Source organism: Blennius ocellaris (assembly GCF_963422515.1).
Source record: "Blennius ocellaris genome assembly, chromosome: 7".
NCBI lineage: Eukaryota > Metazoa > Chordata > Actinopteri > Blenniiformes > Blenniidae > Blennius > Blennius ocellaris.
In genome coordinates this window covers 17,330,979-17,353,747 of record NC_137656.1, presented here as the reverse complement: position 1 = coordinate 17,353,747, position 22,769 = coordinate 17,330,979, and the positions used below count along the sequence as shown (strand labels likewise).

At 40.0% G+C, this 22,769-nt stretch overlaps 1 protein-coding gene across 1 annotated transcript; it reads left to right on the top strand.

The window, feature by feature from the left end:
• Positions 1 to 14,262: 14,262 nt before the first annotated feature.
• hapln1a (hyaluronan and proteoglycan link protein 1a) lies at positions 14,263 to 22,769 on the top strand. Its single transcript, XM_080499134.1, has 4 exons — positions 14,263 to 14,571; positions 19,474 to 19,818; positions 20,712 to 21,014; positions 21,119 to 22,769. The coding sequence occupies exons 1-4, from the start codon at positions 14,487 to 14,489 to the stop codon at positions 21,406 to 21,408; spliced, it is 1,023 nt and encodes a 340-aa protein (XP_080355260.1). The 5' UTR covers positions 14,263 to 14,486; the 3' UTR covers positions 21,409 to 22,769.

Here is a 22,769-nt window from a genome sequence, read left to right as displayed (position 1 = left end):
CATTCATTTGGGAGGGTGGGAAGATGGATGGGTGGGGTGTGTTATGAAGCCCTGGCGGCAGCTCAATGATTGTTCCTTTATTGAACATTAATACTTCACAACTGTTTACAGACACTTTGTAGTGTTTTATCTCGTGCAACATACGTCAAAGTTTTGATGAATCATTGACCCAAAAGCATTTTATTTAACCCTGGAGTGTGATCACAGCCAGCTGGATTTGGAGGCAAGCATAACACCGCAAGGAGCTCAACTCCCAAGCAGAATCGTTGTCCATAAAACCAGACACAAGAGAAAATTAGTTTGGTGTTCTTACCAGATAATTGTCTTTGGTTTTGGAACTTCCCTTCCTCTTGTCATCACCGAGTTTATTTTTTTCTTTTCTATTGTGTGACGCATGATTCACATTATGTTTCATTCAAGTTTCCCCCATCAAGGAGAAAACTGGTAAAGGCTTCGGAGTAAAGATGGCACAGCATAAAAACCCGTTTGTGATGCATGCAAAGTGTAAATCAAAAAGACAGAGAGTGGGAGCCACTGGCTGGCGACTGCTCCAGCAATGCTTAGGATTAACAGTTTACAAGCATCATTCTATCCCAGGATTTTTCCTGTCAAACAGGGGTCTGCTAAGCAGAAAAAAGAGAAGGGAGGAGAAGAAGACGGAACAAATTCATCCCTCTTCCATTTCTTCTCCCTTTTCACAGGGCTCCTTCCCTTACACAAAGGATCCTTTGTGAGAGGAGGTGGTGAGGGGCAAGGGTGGGGGGCAGGGGTCGAGCCTGGGGTGAGATTAAATAAGGTAGCTGTGTTGGGAAGCATAGCACATTCAACTAAACATGTCATTTATCAATAAATGTGCTGAAGAGGCACCTTTCTGCTCAGTTAATGCTGTGACTGGCTTGTACTGTCTATTTAATAAGAGCAAGTATAAAACAAAATAAACAAGGTAGCAATAAATACAACTGTTTTATAATATTTATATTGCACGTTTCTCAAGGAGGGAAGATAGTTCATATACACTTTGTGACAGAGCATGAGTACATTAGGGAGTGAACCATTAATAACTCATGATAACCTTGTACTAACATTGTAGAGAATATTGCTTAAACTCAGCATCACAGTAATTTAATAAAACAATCCACATAATCGTATAGTCGTATTTCAAAATCATGACAATTGCAGATCTGTGCAGACATGTGTTGTGAAAGCCTCCATTACATTAAACAACATATTGTATTGTACTCGCTCTTCTGGCTTCACTATAGTTCTCTCGCCAGAGCACGAACAATGGTCTCCTGCTTAGAAGTCTGTGGTTTTCGACTTGCTACCACCCCTAAACAAACCAACCAATGCAGACTTTGTGACTCGACATGTTCTCTCAAGTCATTTTTCTCCAATCTTTCCATCATAAGTACTGCCCATATAGAAAACTCATAGATTTTCTTTTCTGCAACTTGTAATCATAGAATAATAAAGGCAAGGGAATTATCAAGGGAATTATCAACAAATGTGCATTATAATCTATAAGTATATAATCCTAATCATATGTCATTTATCAACCAAATGTGCACATTTTACGCTGTGAGACATGATAGACATGTTTTACTTAATTTAAAACAATTGTATGTATATAGTGCCAAATAGTTTTGTGGTATAGGAGAGAAAAGGTTAACACAGGGACAGAGGGCATGGGAGAGACTGAATGTTAGTGACATGTAATAGTGAAACATGGAGAGTGAGAAAGGAAGCAAGCTCAGTGTGGGTATTCTAGTAGTTTACACCTACAGCAGTAAAAAAAAGTCTTGAGTCTAACCTGAACAGTAGTGACTGTGTCTGCCTGCCTAGGATCTGGTTCCACATGAGAGGAGCCTGATACCTGAAAGCTCTGCCTCCCACTCTGCTAGAAAACCTATGAACCTCCAGTAAGCAGCACTGAGAATAAAGAGTTCTTCTAGGGCAATATAGGTCTAATGGCTCTTTAAGATACGATGGGGCCTGGTTGTTAAGAGCTTTTTAGGTTAAAAGAAGGATTTTAAATTCTATTTTAGATTTAACAGGAGGCCAATGACGAGAAGCTAATATTAGAGTGATGTGATCTCTGATGCTGGTTCCTGTCAGGACTCTCCCTGCAGTATTTTGAATCAATTATAGACTTTTTAATCAGTTATTCCGTTACTTTGATAATAGAGTGTACTCTGGTAATAGGATTTTTTTTCTCAATGTCAATCTGAGTCAGAATGTTCCGGAATGATCAGAATGATTTTAGAGACGCAGGTTAAAAAAAGCAGTCCTGCACATTTGTTTAATGTTTGCTTCCCTATCACTATTTTATTGTGAACAGGAACAGAGGGACCACAGTCTTATTATTGTTCCAATAATTGAAGATAATGGGCGATAAATAGATTACAGGTCATTTTGTGCCTGCTGTTCAGAGTCAGCAATAATCTTATTGATGCTTAACCATAACTTGATCACCCTTAACCTCCAGGCGTAATGTTTTATTGTTTTGTTTCAATTATTGTTTCATACCTTTTTGAAGCTTTTTGCCAATCGGCTATACTGCTTTATCCAGCTTAAAGTCTTCGGGCGGCTCGAGACAATCTCAGTTTACTGTGGGCCAAGGTAGGACAGAGGCTGCCAATAGAGATGCATGAGACTGTCAGCTAAACGTAAAGTTGGTTTGTGTTTCAGCCGCGTCGATGGCACTGCTTGACTATCATGCACATGCCTTCCACTAATCGGAGCTGCAGAGCTGTCAGACAGCGATCCTCCTCCATTTGTCAGTGCCTGACAAACAGCAATTTACAACATGGCTGTTGGAAAAGAAAATAGTATCTCACAAAATCAGTTCAGTTTGTCAAAATGTTCATCTTGAAACTAAACAAAAAGGTAGCATGAATAAAAACAAACTGGTATATGACTCCATGGGAGAAATGCACAACCACTTAAACCCAGCCATTTGTAAATTAACCATCAGCAAATAAAAGAGGCTTCTGCGAGCCGCGCTAAGTAGTCACAGCCAGGTTTGTGTGACATGATTAAGCTCTTACTCGCTGATCTGAGATCATAGTGCTTCTCATCTGAATAATGACCCTCGAGCCACCTCTTCATCATAAGGTTTACACACAGAGAGACAAACTACTACATATACAGACATCTATGGTCACTTTAAAGACACTAAATCACCTACTATATGACTTTAGACTGTGGGAGGAAACCCTCAGAAAACTGAATGTGTGCAAACTGCACATGAAAGCTCCAACCCAAACCTGGGGTATTTTTTCTATGAGGCACAAGTAATGGTCACCAGTATTGCACTGTACTGGTTTTAGTTTTTTCCATAAAGATATTACTTGACAAGAATTTGTACCTTTAATTTCTTAAATTGTCAATACTGGCATTATATATTAGCCTTACTCATACACAGAATTATTTTAAACTGCAACTTAAATGTTTTCTCTGTCAAAGCAGAAACAACTAAAATAAAGGTTTTTTTGTTTGTTTGTTTTTTACATAATAATTGTTAAAACCCCATTTTCAAAACATGCAGGGTAATGTAAGAAATCTAATTTTTAAAAATGCAGATTTTATAAAGAGATATCATTCTTACAAATTGGAAGCAAAATAAATTAGTCAAAATAACAACACAAAATAATCAGGTCAGCTGGTCATATGACTTTGACGGCGGTTCGCCCTTTGTCCAAGTGGCTTCATAAGTTCATTCACGAGACCAGGCTTAATGATGGGAGTCACACATCTCAAGACAACAAAACAAAAACCGCCATAAAAGCATTTTGCATCCATCAGATCAGAAATTTCACTCGATATGAGAAAGAAACAAACATATTGGAGAGGATAAGCTTCTCAAAAGTAGAATTGCAAGTCATTGCCTCCAGTTTCTGTTTTCTTTTCACACTTCAAAATTCTTTGGACTGGGGTTACGTAAACATTCATAAATCCAAAACACATGTATATTAAGGTTATTTAATGACACATAAAAAAAATTTTCATGTCTATTTGAACGCAGCTCCCACTTGCAGATGTTTAATATTACATGTTGCATTATTTCACTCGCTTATATCACCTCATTGAAACACATTCGATTCAGCCAATTCTTTTTACAGTTTGTTGATCAAAGGTAGTGAATGCCTGATGACGAGTTCAAACAAACTTTTGGCAATTAGTTTGCTTGAACATTTTTATACAAGTGTAAGAATATGTAACTTTTTTAAACATCTGTAAAGGCAGCACTTAAAAGAGAATTGCCAGGCCTTGAATTCAAACCATAAAATTTCTTTTAATCAATCATAAATGAAGGAGGCGCTCTGAAGTAAATCCTGTTCCTATTTAAACTCCACCCATGGAACAAACCATAGAGTTTATCACAAGGCTGTTTTGTACTTGTGTGCCTGATGTTCCTTTGTATTTTTCACTATGGGAAATATTTACATTGAGCCATTAGTTTCCCAGGGGTCCTCACCTTCAGCCTCAACAACACATGGTGTCTATAACTTTACTATACTACTGCCTTGGGAGAGATTTACATTATTTAGCTGGAAGTCCGACTTGCCTGCCCAACTGTGCTGTATACAAATCTGCTTGACGATAAAGATTTACTGATTAAATGATAGGTTTTTATTGTGTGTTATTACCTCAAGTTGGAGTATTTATTTTTACCAACTTTGTGGACATTTTTAGGCATTGGCTTTTCTGACATTAGGCTTATAATTCTCATCCTCCACATCAAGTTTGGGCAGCATATGTTTTTAATCAAGAAATGGATAGTAAAATCCCACTTTCTTCCCCAATTGGAAACAGATAGGTCTACAAAAATCAATGCTGTACTAGTTTATTCATTTTCACAAAGATGTGTGATGAAGCTGCCTAGTTTCAAGCTAAACACCATGACGGAGATGTGATTGAAGTTGAATTCACCATTTTATTTGCTAAGCCAGGTGGCGAACTGACCCCACTGGTGTCCTTGGCTGGAACTCCGGTTTGGGACTAAGAAGTCTGCGTGGATTGTATGACTTTTTATGACTCCTTAAATCAATCATGAATAAAAGCACATGTGGCTGCAGTGCTTCTGGGTTATTCATTAAACCGCTCAGGGGGCAGTATTATGCTGTGAATCCACCCAAACAGCTCCCCAACACCCAAGATTTGAATGTCTCAATTGTCTTTTGATGCTAAGACTTTGCTCTCAGTAAAAACTGTTTTGAGTCACATTTTGGCATTCACACTTCCTCGTGACTCAATGGGGAATTTAGAGATTTAATGCATCTCCGTTATCTTAATTTCGATTTCAAATCTGTTTAAATACAGTAAACTTGGTGACAAAAATGGCAAATGAGATAAATGGAAGCTGAGTTATCAAGCTATATTTTCTTCAGGAAAACCGAATGTTTTTCATTCAAAATCTCATGATAAAAAAGTATTTTCCTAACGCAGGAGGATTTCACTCTACCTTCTGACATTTTAAGAGTTTGAACATAGTTCAGGGAGGGTTCAAGGTACATATGAGCAATATAGAGGCGAAAAGACTCCAACACCCAGTAAAGGGAGGGGAACTCACAGCCATAGTGGTAACCCCCCCCTTCCAAGAACAAAACTAAAGTCAGATTGCTTTCCCATAAATGATCACTACTGAACACACTCATTTCCCTGGGCAACTGTAAGTTCCCTTATAGTGCCAATGTGGTCTGTGGATGACTCCCAGAAAATCTAAAGTGAAATCTGTTCGCTTTGACAACATACAGTAATTACATGTAGGTTTCCATGACGCCCCTGTGTTTATCCTTACCCAGCTCCATCAGTGTGGAATTTACAGCTTTCCATTCAAAATATTTAAAGGGACTTTTACAAGGCCATAGTAGGGGTTTTGCATATTACAACCTATTTTATTGCATTTGAATAAAAACATTGCATACTTTTGTTTTTATGCTCTTTCTGGTGCTTATTTAGGTCCTTTACAGTTGGAAAATCTACAGAGAAATGCTTTTCTTTTGCTATTATCAACCATTTATTTTAGATGCTGTGATGATTGTTGCAAAGAAATAACACAAGAATGTTAAACACAAGAAAAAACACAAGAAAAAAACCCCACATTTTGGTGTATTTTAAGTAGAAAGCTGCAAGGAAAGGGTACAAAAAAAGTTTAAATGATGATTTAAAGTTCTGAGTTTATTCAAACATTATTAGGTACTTTACTCATGATATCAAGTCTAACTATTTACTTCAGAATTGATATCATTCTTTATAAATGTCTCATTTAATTATCATATCAAAGTCCTTGTAGTTGTATTTCTTTTAGTGTTGTGTTGACTTGAGCTGTTATCAGCGTATGGATTAGTCTAATGACTAATTCACTTGTTGCGTTCAACCGATATTAAGTCGGCTATGTTTAGGAGAATGATATAAATGGAGTATTTACAGTTCCTGAGATAAAAAATTCATGAAATATTGATGAGGCAGCATCAAAATATTCAAGATAAACTACAAACATGCAGACATCTTTATGAAGGTAAGCTCTGGTTAAAGGAATTTTTTGGTACTTGGAGTTGAAAATATTACATGTTGCTGTCACATCTGAGTTAGTGCAGGATTAATAAGGTTCTCCAGTATAAAGGACATGATAACTTTGACTAATGTTAATATTAATGCTAAGAGTCAGTAACTGCCTTACACATTTCAAAATAGCTCTGGGGTAACTTATTCAGGCAGCTACACACCATGCAATTTTCAGCTGTCGCAGACAAAAGATAACATGGGAGAAACATGGGAGAAACATGGCAAACTCTTTGGTATTGGCTCTAAATCAGTCCTACGTCGCACTGTGAGACCAGTTCAAGGACCACCATTGTCATGCATGGTCCAAAATTTGGACAGTGTCAGATATTTGGGGGGTCGGCAGCTGCGACCTGTTTGTTCTGTTTCCATAGAGCTTGTTCTGTTGGACAATGCAACACCATAACAGTAAATGCTAACATAAAATACTAGTAGACTCCAACAAGTACTTACTTCAAGCTCCTTTTGCAAAATTGGCTTCCAGGTTGGCCTTTCGTTCCAAGCCACAATTGCAGCCACATTATTCTCCTTCCCCTTTTTTGAGGGATTTCTCTGCAAATGCATTAATGGCACCATTGCGAAGCTCCGTTCATGTTCATTTCTATTCCACTATATTCTTTGTTTCATATTTATGACATGTTTTTTTTTTGTGTGCAATCATGTCGATTCACATTGTTTTACTCAGCGATTCATTTTGTTTCATCATGCAATCTGCACACAGCAAAATTCATGTCGTGACCTACGTTTATTTGATCCGTGTTGTACAGTGTGGCGAGCTGTGAACTTACATGATTGTTAAAATCACACAGTCTGCAGGAGCCTTTAGAAGCAAAATTAGCAGAGTTACAGAAATGTGTGACGTGTTATTCACACCTCGGTTCTTGTCACGTTGTAAAGGAGGTGAGAAAGAGGTGAGAAGGAGGTGATTTCAGGCTGCTGAACAGATGTATGTTTCCCGATGAGCGTTCAGGCAAGTCAACTTCATATGTGTAGCAGATTTCAGCAACAATGAAATTCAACGTGCTTTACCTTCATAGACATACAGTTGGCAAGAACAAAAAGAAAGGTGAATCGAAAAAAGAAATTTCAAAACAAACATTAGAAATAAAACAGAAAGCATAAAAAGCAATTAACAAAGAAAAAAACATTTAAAATCAAAGAGTTAAACACACAGTGTAACATAAAAAATAAATACAGAAATGCCTTCAGCCTCATTGTACCCACACTTGGAGCCCTCCTGCAGTTTTGGTACATAAAAACTTTAGTGCATAACGAAATGCAGCTTATGCAGTTTTGGTTTATATTGTTGAAACAAAAAGCAGGGTTGATACAGATAAAAGGTCTGAGATCTATTCTGACCATTGTAGGAAACCTCGTCCACAGACAACTCATCCACAAAACTGACACCCTGGACAACTCGTCAATGGACAGCATCCTCAGAGGACAACTCGTCCATGGGTGAGATTTCAGAATTTTGGGGAGAAAATAAACCCTGTATAATGCACTTTTACATATTGTTATTTTTAATTGCTATTTTATATATTTTCCATATATCTAGTATATGTCCATATATATTTAGTAAAGTACCATATGACTTTGTCCTTCAAATTTAGCTTGTACAGTATATATACACCAAAACTGTCCATGTCACACCTCAGATCTAACCCTAACCCTAAAGACTGCTTCATAATGAAATGTATATCTTGTGTTTTTGTGTCAAATACTGGATAAAACCGGATTTGTGCTGTACCAGAGATGCCCACCCATTTATACTTTGCTTGGGACAATTCTGTTGATAATAGTTATAACTTTTGAATTAAAGCTCCATACATTGGCCTCATTGACTGGGTGTATAAATATAGTTAGTGATAGCAAAGTCAATTTGCACTACTCCATTGAACAGAGTAACTTCTGCTAGTCAAAAAAACATTGAGATGGATGCTGAACCTTTGCTGTTATTATTGTGCATAAAGTTGCAGTGTTGTGATGATGATATGATTTGGGCGTATATAAAAGTCAGAGCTGCTTCACACCTATGACTCATCAAAAGTCATGCCTTATGTCACTTTGGCCCAGTTTAAATGTTGAAAGAGCAATGTTAAATTCACTCTGTAATCCGCCATTGTTGATCTCTTGCACATGTGGATTGTAGTGCACTGCAACTATTGTGCGCAAGTGTTTTAGAAAGCTTTCAATGAGACTGTTCAGATGTACCAATATCAAAAAAGTTGCTGCATAAACGAACAGTGACATTCATTTAAATATGGATTGTTTTATTTTACATTGGACAATCTGCCTACAAACATGACTGTCGGGACTTTGTTCTGGTCGTGGTAACATATAAACCAATACTAACTTGTTGAGTCTTTGGCTGGTGTGGAGACACAGTAGGTATAAAAACCAGATGTTTCAAAGGCAGAATAGCACCCACATCTTGGAAATGGGAGATAGGATTTCCTTTGCCCACTAAAACACCAATCACCACAACATGACAATGTTCTGTGGATGAATGTTTTGGGGTTTTTTCCCCCCAATGGAACCCTGATCATCAAACATATGGGGGGGAAAGGCTATTATTACAGGGAGACATTACATATGTCTTTTGATTTCATGACAATGTTCTGATTTTCCTGTTTTCTCAGTCATTGAAATGGCAGCGGCAATGTGTCTATAATCACATCTGTTTGTATGACGGCAGCAGCAGCACCTCTAGCGTCCATGTATTAAATAGTGAATCGCTGCTCTCAAGCCAAGCTTTTATGGATGGGAACTGAATCCTCAAAGGCAAATATGAAAAAGAAAATCACATGTGACATGTGGCATCACACCAACTATACTGTTTCTTCATGCATGGAGTTGCATTGAGCAGCCATATATTCTCAGAGTGCAAACTAGCATAATCTGAGCTTTATGAAATAAACCAACACATCAATGGGTAAATCAAGAATACCTCTCTCTGAGTATAATTCTGTATGACTTACAGCTTGTCTGTGTTGTTGTGTGGCAACAGTTTGTATGACCGGTTACCGATACTCCTGCTCGTTCACTTTTGAAGTTTTTACAACAGATGACGTATTAATAAAACTTGGTGCTAATTATTTCCACGATGAGAAACATTTTCAAAAGAAACGAAAGCTCAGACATTTCTTAGCCCATTTCTGCAACTCCTTTAGTTAATGTTTTTTACTGATGGAAAATGATCATGTGTTTTCCATATAGTCCTCAATATTGATAGGATTAATTTATTTTATCAGCTCATTTGGAAAAACTTAGCTGCAGTTTGACTGTAAAATCCAACTGCCAATATCCAAGCACCCAGTGGTGAGCGGCCACCAGTGACTACATGATTTAATGTCGTGAGTTGACATAAGTGGCGTGATTGCTCAAATTGTGTTACAAGAGCGATTCTCCCACAGTCCTTTGCAGCTGCAGCTAGTGCGAGGCCTCACACCCACGTGCCCCCCTGGTGAGAGCTTGGCAGTGAAATGCAGAAAACAAAGCCAACCATCAGATGGAGACGGGGAAAAAAATGAATAGAAAATGAAGCAGAAACAAATGTGTGTTTGTGACAGCACAATGCAAGCATGTAAAAGCATTTGAGATGTTCTCTGAGAGACATATTCATACATACCACAGCTTTTGTGCCATGTATCAATATGACAATTTGGTGGGGTGATATAACACTTGGGGACAGGTTTTGAGATCTGAACCTTAATGATTTCATGTAGCACACTAATTCAGTGCTGAGGAGTATTGACAGCACATAGCAGTGACATTTGAAGCTTCCTGTTGTGTTGCAGGTCAAAATTTGCGATCTTTTCTGAAAAAAAAAAAAAAAAAAAAGTTTCATTGTAATACTGAGTGATCAGATCCTAGTCCATAATGTTTAATGTTTGTGAAATAAATAGAAATAAGTTACTTTCAGGCCGACATTATTTTACAGAGGCTGAATGTGATGTTAATAGATGCTGTGGATTCACTCAGAAATATTGTATGTAAGCATACGAGCACAAATCCTTCTTTTAAAGGAAGTTAAAGTAAGACTGAACATAAAAATAATTCATTGCAATTGAATATCAAAAAAGTTATGACAATTACTTACTAAATACCATGTACCAATATATGTATCTACCAAAAGAAAAAGTGCAACAAAGCAGGAAATGTTTAAGTAAACTTAGTTGTATCTAATTAATTGATAATAAGGTGTCTAATGAGACGCTGAAGGCAAATTTGATAAAAAGGTAACCACAGTTTTACAGACATTGGTGCATCTGTGAAGGCAGCATTGGGCCACCAGACGTCTATCGCACATCAAATAAAAGGAATGCCAAATTGAATTCAACTAGCTTTTAATCTTGTTATCCCCGCTTGTCTCTAAGGACTCATTTGAACCCTGTGGGTTCCTTAATGGCTGCATTGTGGTTTTGTATGGTTTTGTGCCAAAGCCAACTAATGAATGGCATATCCCGGCATTCAAACACTGTTGCACCAGGAGCATGCTCCCACCATCCTGGCCAGTCTTGTATACAGATGGCTGCACACAACAGCTGGAGCAACCAAGCGAAGGCCACCGTGTGTGGATGGAGCCCCCTCTAATCAAGATCTGTTGACAGAAACTATCCATTACAAAACACAAAATGAAAAATGCTGTTTTTCTTCCTCCCTGATCTTCCTTGATATGAAAGCGATGAGACTATGACACACCAACTGTGTGGCGTCAAAGCAGCTCTGCTCACATAAGTATCCATTCAGCACATTTGCTTTCTCGTCCCACCCAGGCCTTTTAAAGTCCCAGCCCTTCGCTTCACTGTTTCTTTACCAGCAGCGAAGCTGTGCATCATCCCCACGTCATCTTCAGAAATGTTTCCAATCCTAATCACGTGTGGTACTAGTACAGATAATTACAACCATATGTTTGGCTGTGGCTTATGTGCACGTTTTACATGGGGTAACCCGTTCTTGTTCATCTTCCATTTTATCCTATCCAGTGTTATGGGAAGGTTTATATAAGAAACTCCCAAGGCTCCTGATGGTAATTTTTTTGGGATGCTACACACCCTCCTGCTCTTCAATGCTTTTAGTGGCTCAAAACCATGGAGCTGCTATATGTTAACAAGGATTTTCTGTAGCCCGGCCAAAGGCTGGGAACTGAGCCTGCAGAGAGCCAGCTGTGAATGTGCTCATGGCCCTGAGACTTGATCTAACACAGCAGAGCCATGTAGAAGTCCCTGGGCAGGGCTCCAAATCCTCCCAGTGCTCAAATGAGCGCACACGTACAGATGTACATAGTTGTACATGTGAAAGCTTACGTATGTGTCTGCCCGGGAGCAGAATCAACATCACCCCTTTCTTTATGTTTTTTTAAGATACTTTTCATTGCCATTATGTTATATTTGATGAATGGCAACATTTTGCAGTGCTGAATTAAAAAAGAAACTGTTATTTTAGTTAGGAAAAAAAAGAAAAAAGAATGTGTTTATGACTGGACTTTGAGTTTCAGAGTCAGAGTTTGTCAACAGGTGTATTTCTGGGCAAATCATTAAATATGAACTTCCCTACAGCATAAATCTACTGTAGTCCCATGATCATTGTCAATGAGCCAGACGTGCCAGATGTAAGTTGTGGTGCCTCCAGAGTGCAGCAAAAAAACCAGGAGGAGAAAATATATAGCTATCTATCCATCTTTCAATGTCTTTTTCAAATTTGTATCCAATCAGCTTTGAGTGGGACTTTCTGTTCCTGCTATGATGACCATGATGACATTGCATTACTCAATAATCGTCCCTTGTTAGTGCAAAAGTACAGTATGCGTCGCTTCATGTGCCTGGCGATTACAGCAATTATGTAACTGTTCATCACACAGTTTCTTCTGAAATATTACACAGGAGTTTCATGTTAAGCTAAAAGTCCCACAGAGGCTGCAATCCATGCAGCTTCTCCAGATCCAGACTCACATTGTTGTTCTTACATGTCCTGCCAAGCTCTGTCAAATGCAATCATGTTGACTCTCCAAGTTTCATTGTATTGAGCTGAGTTACACTTTCTGTTGATTGTACCGGCTTCTTTTATACCTGCATCATGTGAACACACTCCCAGTTATTGCATAAAACATCCGCCTTTTAATTATTTTTGTCAAGCTGGACCGAAGGAGAAAATTGCAACAATAGCCAGTTCAGTTTGGCTACACATGTTTTCCAGTCTATTGTGTCTACAAATGGCTAGTTGCTGGGAGGAAAGGAAATGCTCACTTAAACAGCTATCTTGCCATCAACAGTAAAGCTGCTGCAGACAGCGCTGGCTTTGATATCCTCAGTGGCCTAAATATCCTGCTTCGTGAAATAGGTGATTGCGGCTCAGACTGGAGCTCGTAGAATGAAAGAGGTTGCTGTGCCATCACGTTGGGGCCATGTATGATCATAATTTCACTCTGCCTTTAGGGCCTGTGGCAATCTTATGTAACAGTACCTTATATAGGCTCCTCTTTTTGTCCCTAACTTGGATTGGAGGATTCAAATAAGCTTGGACCTATAGTTGACCAGAATGTACAACAAAGGATTGCCTTGGACTCTGCTGTCATCTCTGCATGGCTTGAAGGATTGACAGCTGGGGCGGAAAAAAGAAAGAAAGAGGCGGAAAATGAAAACAGTTTGGATTGTCCCAGCTGCAATAACTCCAGTGATGGAACGGTCCAGAGGAGCATCTGCCACATGTTGCTCAATTCCCAGCCTTGCCATCTTTCAAACACCATCGAAACGCCTGAGAAAACATTTTGGAAGGACCACACAGGTCCTCTCTGCTCATGACTGGTTGCAAATTCACGTTTTACTTGCCTCTGGCTTCTCTGCTTCGCTTCTCTGAAGCTCCGTTTCTTCCACAACAGCATCAGAGGAGACTGAGAGAAGCACGCTCACACATTTTACAGCTGTGAGGTGGGTGGGTCGTTGCTGCCTTGGTCTCTTACTTCCTTAATTACAGCTGTATCTACCAAAAGAAGAATACATGTTACAGGGAACAATAAAAATGGAAAAGAAGAGAACATCATGACTTTAATGGGAAGAAGGGCAAGACAAAAAGGATGTCTCGAGGGCAAACAGTTGGTGTGGATCACATTTTACAACCTTTCTACATTTACTAGAATTACATCAAGTGCATGCTTATTCTTGGTTTTTCACAACTGTCTGTTTGCGTCTGAATTAATTTATGAAGCGCAATGTATTGGCATGGCAGTTCATTAACTTCAAGACAGTTTATTGTAGGATTCAGTTAATTAGAGATTACAAAAGAGAGTAAGAAAAGTGAGTGAAAACGCATTTCATTTATAAGTCATGGAAGAGTGATGTTTGAAAGGTTTTCTTACATTTTAATAATTTAAGTAATTTATTTAATAATAAACATTAAAATATATTAATAATGTGAAAAAAATGCTTTTTTTTTCACTTTAATCGTATTGTATCTTACACATATTTAATAGTTATTTCACTTTCATCCAGTTTGTATTTCCTTGAATAATCATTTGCATGTTAGAGTTTGATCATTCCCTTCTCCTAAAGGAGAGGCGGGATTTTTGATACTTTAAAGTGGCAAAGGATTGCCGGTATAGGGCTATGCATGGTGATGGGCTGATGGGAGTAGGAGTGGTCTAACCATGCTTGGTTACAATAAAAGGCACTTGTCTGGACCTCTGAGGAGCCCAAACTTTCCAGTAGCACCACAGGCGGCTGCTGCACAAAGACAAATAGGAAGGGGGCAGCGAGATAAATAAGAATAAAAGAGAATAAAACTTAAAATTTTTTCAGCTTACTTTAACTATTTGCAACCCAGATAACTTAGTGCATCATCTGACTGTATAATTAAGTTTATTTATATTCCTATTGAAAAAGGCCCTTTTGGTAAAAAAAAAAAAAAAAGAAAAAAGACGCAAAATGGTGAGTCTGCTTTGCATCACAATTATCTCCCTGACACTGGCAGGCAGCTCCTACAGTCAAGAAACGAACTTGCAAGTGACAGGTAAGACTGAACTCATGTATAATTTCTTTATACATTTAAATATGTCTGTAAATGTTTTGGGTTTGTTAATCTTTTTTCAATAAATGATTTAGTATCAATGTGGAAGAATATCAATGTGCATGTGAAAAAGAAGGACGGGGGGATGAGCTGTGACTGAAGCAGCACCACTGCACATGCTTGCGTAACGACAGGGTCATTGTTGCGATGGGTCGTCTCTGGGGTAACACACACAGACACAGTGTGGCTCACCAGCAACTCATTTACTTGCTGCGTGCAGGCCACCACAGCACGGATTGGCTGGTAGATGAATGACCCTGTCGTTCAACAGAAGCTTACTGCTGACTCTTCTGAATGATGACCACATCACTAAAAAAAAACACTTTTAAAATGGGTCAAAGGTGACTTAGTGGCTGTCCCATATTCACAAGTAAATTTGTATTACAATGTGTTAACAGCCAGGAATTTCTCACTGTTATATCCAATCTGTTTTTTTCCTCCTTTCCAATAATAATTTATGTCACTGCCTGCTGCAGATAGAATGTGAAAACCAGAAATATTGCTCATTGGGAAGGACCTGGACTCCATCATAACACTGTTATAATTTCATATTCACACCTGGCTACAGGATGACACTGCAAGATGGTTGAGTTGCTGTAACTGTGAGCTGAAAAATACTTTACGTCGCGGTGACATAAAATAAAGGAGGGGCGTCCAAGAAGCTCTCATGTTATATGCATTGAGTGATGTTTAATATGCTTTCAGCAGCCCTCCAAGCTGACTCAGTAGATTTCAAATTAAGGATGTCTGAGCTCCCTCTTTTCCAAGAGCAGAGGGATTGGCTCATCCATTGGGAGAGCTCTCTCTCTCTCTCTCTCTCTCTCTCTCTCTCTCTCTCTCTCTCTCTCTTTCTCTTTCTCTCTCGCTCTCGCTCTCGCTCTCGCTCTCGCTCTCTCTCTGTCTGAATGGAGATTGTGCGGTTTTATCCAAACATTGACACCTCTGCCACAGGCCAGTGATGTCACGGGTGTGTGCGTGAATGTGTCCGAATATTTCAATGTTTATAAATGACCTCATTGTCTGCATTATATAAAACCCAATTTCTCAGCTCCAGCCAGTTCAGTCACTGTTCCATACAGTATAGTATACAGTATTTACCATGGGACCAGTGTATTGTATGTCTGGGTGTTGGGCGTTGCCTGTCCTCCTACCTACTGACTCATTCTGGCCCTGGAAGCTTTAGGAAATTGGCCATGGTAACGGGCAGCCTGACAAGAGCAAAGTTAAGATTAATGACCCACGGCCAAATGTATAGAGCCCCATGCTGAAGAGAAGCCAAATGACTCTGTCTTTCCCTGTGAGGTAATAGTCTGTTAAGTGTAATGCTCACTGTGGTCGTTGGTTACTGAGGCTTGGCCCAGTTGCTAAGGCTGGCTGGGAAAAGGAGCCTGGCTGGGAAAAGGCCTGAAGCTCGGGGGCTGAGTGGCAAATGTGTTAAGGCTGGGAGATGAGATGGTGATGGAGCCATGCTTGCTACAATTGCATTCATATCATTTAGCATGAATTTTAACAACTGGCAGTTTGCTTTACACGTGTGCAGAGGACTGTGTTAAATCCTGTGCACACACACACATCCACATGTAAATCGCATGCACACTTCCAAGCTAGGTCTGCAGGGCGAAATGCAGGAAGGAGCTTATTGGGATTAGTGTGTAGGAGTTGGCCGGCTGTGTTTGTCCCAGCTGTGCTTGTTAACTCTTTCTCCATATTGACACAAGCGGGCCATAAGCACACAAGAACAAAGCTGTGGGATGCTTTGTCTCGTCATCCTGTGCATTGCTGCTCAGTCAGAGGGTGTGGCCCTCCACGCCGGCTCCCAATAAGCGATTTCAAATTTTTGCCTGAAAGAGATTTTACCCAATTAAATGTCATTTAGTCATTCAATTACTTAAGAATAAATTAGGTCTCAGAATGTAACTGCCTAATTAGACTTGTGGAGTTTGAAAATATCTGGGGCACTCAGTAGACCTGGATGGCTGTAATGTTGTTGTTAATTTACTGTTTGGCACTGCAAAGAAGCAGATGGTTCCAATCATTTGCAAATACAACCTTTTACAGAGTGAGAGAGAATTGTGCTTGGTAATAAAATGGCAGTAGGTCCTGGCTGCAGCTGCCAAGCTTTTTTATTGTCATACACACATGTTCATTTACTTCTTTGGTGTGTTTTCATTCCCAGGCACAGTCTTGTCAACATTTTCAAACGGGAAGCGTTCAGTATTATTTGTCCTCCCATATTTCTGCTGAATGTGACAATTTGGCCCCATCTCTCACCTCAGAGAATCACATGTGTTTCGAGGTGTGTCAAAGGAAAGAAAGGCTTCCTTCTCTTCCCACAAAAAAAGTTCACAAAACAGGCTGTTGCTTTATGAGTGCTGTGTGCCCCTCATGGCCGGGGCCACATTCTCCAGTGGGACATGTGTCTGTTGGTAACTGCAGAAGCAGGAAAGAGTGTGGAATTACTTACAACAAGCCTGTCTCACTGTCTGCTGCTGCTGCCTCTCAAGTATGATGATCTTCAAGGCTGCTGCAGAACATATATACCTGAGTGACGGAGTTGTCCCGTATCCTTTCACCTCGCCCTGCAAGGCATTATGTTAGTATGTACTCAGTAAATTATTCTAAGCTCTTGTCTCACGTCGACACTGGCGCTGTGGCATTTAATCAATCCTCTGCTTTTGTTTCACATTTCAGGATTACAGCCCACACATCCAATGGTTAGGGCTGGTTTTCATTTTAGTGCAGAACTATGGGTTGGGTTTTTTTAAGACATTACAATGAGACCCTTTTTTCTGCATCCTCTCCTGACTAAAATTTAAGAATTGAGACATTTTTAGATTATGTTTGATGGTATCACACCTGGTTGCCCACATCACTGGTACCTTTGCCAGTGAGTCATTTAGGTTTTAGTCACACTTCATGCAGCTGCTATACTTGCAGAGAATTTTATGAGGCACGGAGAAGCTGTGAGTCATTTCTCAATGACAAAATAAGCAAAGGGGATTTCTTGTCCAGTCTGCATTTAAGCTCTACTTATTTTTGCAAGACATTAATAATCAGCAGCAGCAAGAGGGTGTTTCCTACCTCATAAAATAGCTGGCAGCATGCTGGCCACTTGAGTCAGATGTCAGTGATGCTGCTGGGTGTGGCGATTTGCTGTTAGGAGTAGTGTAGCCTGAGAGAAGAACTGGGAAAGTTAAGTATGGAGTGGCATAAAGTGAGACTGAAGGGTAGATTAGGTCAGTTAGCAGTGCTTCTGCTAATTACATTCTGGTGCAGGAGCACTCAATACTAATGATCTGCGTACCCCTGAACAGTGTCCACACGCACACACACACACACACACACACGCACGCACGCACGCACGCACGCACGCAAGCACACACACACACACACACACACACACACACATTTTTTAAGTGAACTTGAAGCTTGGAACAGTTTCGGCATGGGTTTGATTAAAAGTGAATTTGATGTCACTCCTGTGTGTGTGTGTGTGTGTGTGTGTGTGTGTGTGTGTGTGTGTGTGTGTGTGTGTGTGTGTGTGTGTGTGCGCATGTGTGTGTGCACGTGTGCGTGCACGTGTGCGTGCCTTGTCAGTAGGATATGGGGTGATCACTGCAAAAGGCAGCCAGCCAGTAGCTCTTTTATGTCCTGTATTATTCATGTGGGAAAGGTTTGTTGGGGCCCATGACACAGTATTCCAGTAATGGCTCCAGTGTGCCTGCTCCAAGTGAGGCGCCTCAGCATAAATGCTGGCATCTGCTGTCAGAAATCAGAGACAGACTGGTTTACACACAGATCTTCTATACTGAGTAAGTGGGAAGAACATAAATCAGATATGGAGCAGCCAGTTTTCTCAGGGAATACCAAATAATCAGAGGAGCCCTAAACTTAAATTCAAGCAGCTGATTTAATTTATGTACTAATTTCCAGATTAAATGATGTGTTCTGTGCAATGTCTCTTGACTCATCAAGGCCTAATCTGTTAAAGTTGGACTGGAGTGGGGGGCATGTGAGAGTTGGCTGTCGAGTGGGGTCAGAGGTCCTGTACATCTATTCATCTGGTGCCTATTATTGCCTGGAAATTGCAACACTTTGCAGGTTGGGGTCTTCTTAACTAAGCAAGTCCTGTGGGGTCGTAACATAGAGGTTATGGAAATGATGGGAACCCATGGCGAGACCCTGAAACCTGCGGCTTTCAGCTGTCGGCTAGACGAGGAGTGCACAACTTTATCTGTTCCCTTTATTCCTGTTATTCCTCTAGTGCCTTAGTTATTAAATAAAAATCAGATGTAGTGGAAGATAGATAAGTATTTCATTTTGAGGGTTAATGCCAAGGAACCTACGGTTTATGAGAGCTAGGACTGGCAACAGCAGGAAAAAAATGAAGAGACTGATTGGCTCCAAGGTTTGACGACTGGCTGGTGCCCAATACTATATCTAATTAGCCAAAAAAGGATACCTCCAGAGTCTTTGGCAGTTTTTGTGTAAGCTAATCCTTTATGCACTACATATATATGTACATATATAGCGTATTATCTTCATATATACAGCATGCACAAGCCAGAACATGACAAAAAGTACAAAATGCCAAAGCTGATAAAGGTGGGGTCACTTGCCAAGGGATCGTCTGAGTATTTCTCCTTTTATGGTGTTTCGCTGACGGTTTTGCGGCACCAGTTGTACGCCAAACACAAAATAGAGCAAACAGTCCTGAATTCTTTGGAGTTAGTGTATTAAAAGAGATCTATAATGCTATATAAGCACCGTAAAACTTTCCAAGTGGCTAAACTGCAACGTTAGACTCATATCGTGTCTTTTTTTTTTCTTTCTTTCTTTTTCCAGTCATGGTTTTTTCTGAACCGGGTGCCAACATCACCCTGCCCTGCAGGCTGCCACAGTCAGATGGCTCAGCTTTTGGTGTCCGGGTGCAATGGACCAAATTAGCGGATGATGACACTCCGGAGGAGGAAGTGCTGGTTTCAATGGGATTCCACAAGAAGACCTACGGAAGATTTACAGACCGTGCCTTTCTGCAGGAAGAGGACAGTGACGATGGCTCCATCACAATCACTGACGTTTCTGTGGAAGACAATGGAAAATACCGCTGCGAGATTGTGAATGGAGACAAGGACACAGTTCAAGAGATCACCTTGGAGGTGCAAGGTGCCGGCGCTGGTCTCAGCAAAGGTAATTTATTTGTTGCAGCATTTACCTCTGCATGTTGCAAAAGCAATTGTCTTGAGTCGGGTTTCATCTTTGCATGTATTCCTTTTTGAAAATCTGTTTTACCACTTCTCACATCCATACACTTACCATGCTTCCCACTACTATGATCTTTAATGTGGCAGAACTTAACACTTAGTTTACATAAAAGAACACTCCCATCCCCCACCTCCCCACTGTGCAGCGGGCCAGAGAAACACAAAATTAATGAGTCAGCAAAGTTGGGCTTCTGGAAACCATTGCCAATATGCTGCAAGCTGCTGCGCTAATAGACCGATATTCACATGTACGTAACATAACACAAAACATACTGTGTGCCACCTATACTTCTGGTTTGGTGGCAGTGGACTTAAAGGCCACCAACATATCCCTAAAATTATTCAACATTATATAGAATTTTACTAGAAGTGCCATTCTAAACTGATTGTAAACTGTAATGGTCACACTTCTACTCAATTACATGTTTCTACAGTCGGATCGGATCTGAACGCATTACTGGAAAAATAAAAAAAAAAGCTTATTTCCTCTTCCAAAATGTCTTCACATCAGGCATATTAGGTTATGTGATATGATTCATTGACAATCTGCTCGGATAGTTGACAATGTTTCATTTAAATTGGTTTTGCATCTGCCAATTTCCAGCTGGGACATCCTGTTCCAATTTATTGATTTGGCTGCACAACTTTAGCTTGTGTTCCCAGTTAATATTTGATGAAGTCACACTCTTTAAACATCTGTCTATCTTTAAGACATCCTAACAGGTTTAGGATTGATATACACAAAAATATATATTCTGAAGGTTTATGTTTTTTTTTTGTTTTTTTTTTTAATAATTTGATCTTGTCTGCTTCCTCCAGGAGTCGTATTCCCGTACTCTCCCAGTAGCGGCCGCTACAATCTCAACTTCCACGATGCTGTGCAGGCCTGTGAGGACCAGGATGCTGTGGTCGCCACCTTCGATCAGCTCTTTGAGGCCTGGAAGGGGGGTCTGGACTGGTGCAATGCTGGGTGGCTCAACGACAGCACCGTGCAGTATCCCATCACCAAACCCCGTGAGGCTTGCGGTGGTACCAGCAGTGGACCTGGCCTGAGAAACTACGGACGCAGAGACAAGCACAGAGGCCGCTATGATGTCTTCTGCTACACCGGTGAACTCAAGGGTGAGATTTTAAGATTTTTTTTCTCTTCTTTCCCCAAGTTGTGCTGAGCTCACTTGAGTGAATATCATGACTAAAGGTATCAAATGTTGTTTCTCTTGTGTCAGGACATGTGTACTGGCTGGTCCAGCCTGACAGGCTGACCTTCGACGAGGCTACCCAGGCATGTTTGGATGATGGTGCGGAGATTGCAAAGGTTGGCCAAATGTACGCCGCCTGGAAACTCAAGGGCTACGATCGCTGCGATGCCGGCTGGTTGGCTGACGGAAGCATTCGCTACCCCATCACCAGGCCCCGCAAGAACTGCAGCCCCACAGAAGCTGCTGTGCGCTTCATCGGATTCCCAGACAAGCAGCAAAAGTCTTATGGTGTCTACTGCTACAAAGCCGACCAGTGAGAAGGGTAGATAGGAGCAGTGAAGCCATAACCACCAAAGAGCATCAACAACGACCAGTAATAGCAACAATGAAGCAGATAAGCTTTGGATCTTACCTAGCATGAACTCAATACTGTTCTTAAGCTGTGATAACGCTACAACAATTACTGCACATTACACCCATAAGCAATAAATGGCAAAATGTATTGTAACCGTTAAGTTTTGTTTTTCTCTCGCTGTGCATTCATTGATTTTACATTGGCTGCTGGGGAAATGGCAACAGTGTTATGTTAAGTTTGACTGATGTGACAGAGACAAGAACTTAATGGTCAACATCTAAGTTTGTTTTGTCTTCCATTAAATGAAGAAATGAGTGAAGTTCAAGATTTCTAGCAATTTCTGCTCACGTGCAGATGACATGTGCTGCTTTAAAATGTGTCGACAACAGAACAATGTGAGATTTTATTTTATCAGGTGTGACATCAGTGACAGAAAATGATTACAACATTACGACCACTGTCGAGCTACGCATTTATATATGTTGTCCTGCAGTAAGTATTCAATTGGATCCTTTTCTAGTCGGAGTTGAAACTCTTTTTTAACCTCTGAAACTGCAGAAAGGTTCTCTAAATGCACGAGCTGTGATCAAATTAACTGCCAAGAAAATGACTGTTAATGGCTTAGTCTGCATCGAAAGTTCCCGTTAGATTAACTCTCAATCACATTCTGAGAGACATTTTTGCTATTACAACTTTAAACGATGGAAATTTATGTTCTAACAAAATATTTGTATTTTTTAATGATGGTTTTAATGATATATTATAATGTTTGCTGCACTCTTGAAAAAGAAAAAGTGCAGATTCCATCCTATACAAGCAGTCCAACATTAAGTAATTCATACCAGCAGGATTTCATCATCACAGTGGAGTCCGGATATTCCCTTTAGCATGGATAGAGGTTTTGCTTTTCTTTCTTTTTGTTTTTGTGGTTATGTCCATACCACTGACACTTTGAACTTGGAGGGACCTGGTCCATACCGATGACCACTTACACTCAGAAAGACATCCATTGTAAATCATGTAACAGTAACTGGACTGTCACTGCATGACCTGGCAAGCAGAAATTTGATAAGAGTTCCTGTTAACATTGTCTAACCCTGGGCACTCATGTGGTACTTACTGCAGATTACATGTGGTAATATGGCGATGCATTATTTGTAAAAGCAAAATCTTTTTCAAAATTTGCCTTTCAATCTTGTGTATTTGTACACACTTGTGCATGAAAAAAAAGGATGAAGGTATTTTTGTATCTTATCGTCATGTACCTTTTTTTTTTTTCAAAGAAAAAGAAGTTTGGAATAAAGAACAAAAGTCTTAAATCAG

Bases quoted from the DNA above. Each gene is read 5' to 3' on its own strand.
- hapln1a (XM_080499134.1), top strand. From the start codon at position 14,487: ATGGTGAGTCTGCTTTGCATCACAATTATCTCCCTGACACTGGCAGGC. The intron at 14,572-19,473 runs GTAAGACTGAAC...TTCTTTTTCCAG, and splicing joins AACGAACTTGCAAGTGACAG to TCATGGTTTTTTCTGAACCG. The intron at 19,819-20,711 runs GTAATTTATTTG...TGCTTCCTCCAG, and splicing joins CGGCGCTGGTCTCAGCAAAG to GAGTCGTATTCCCGTACTCT.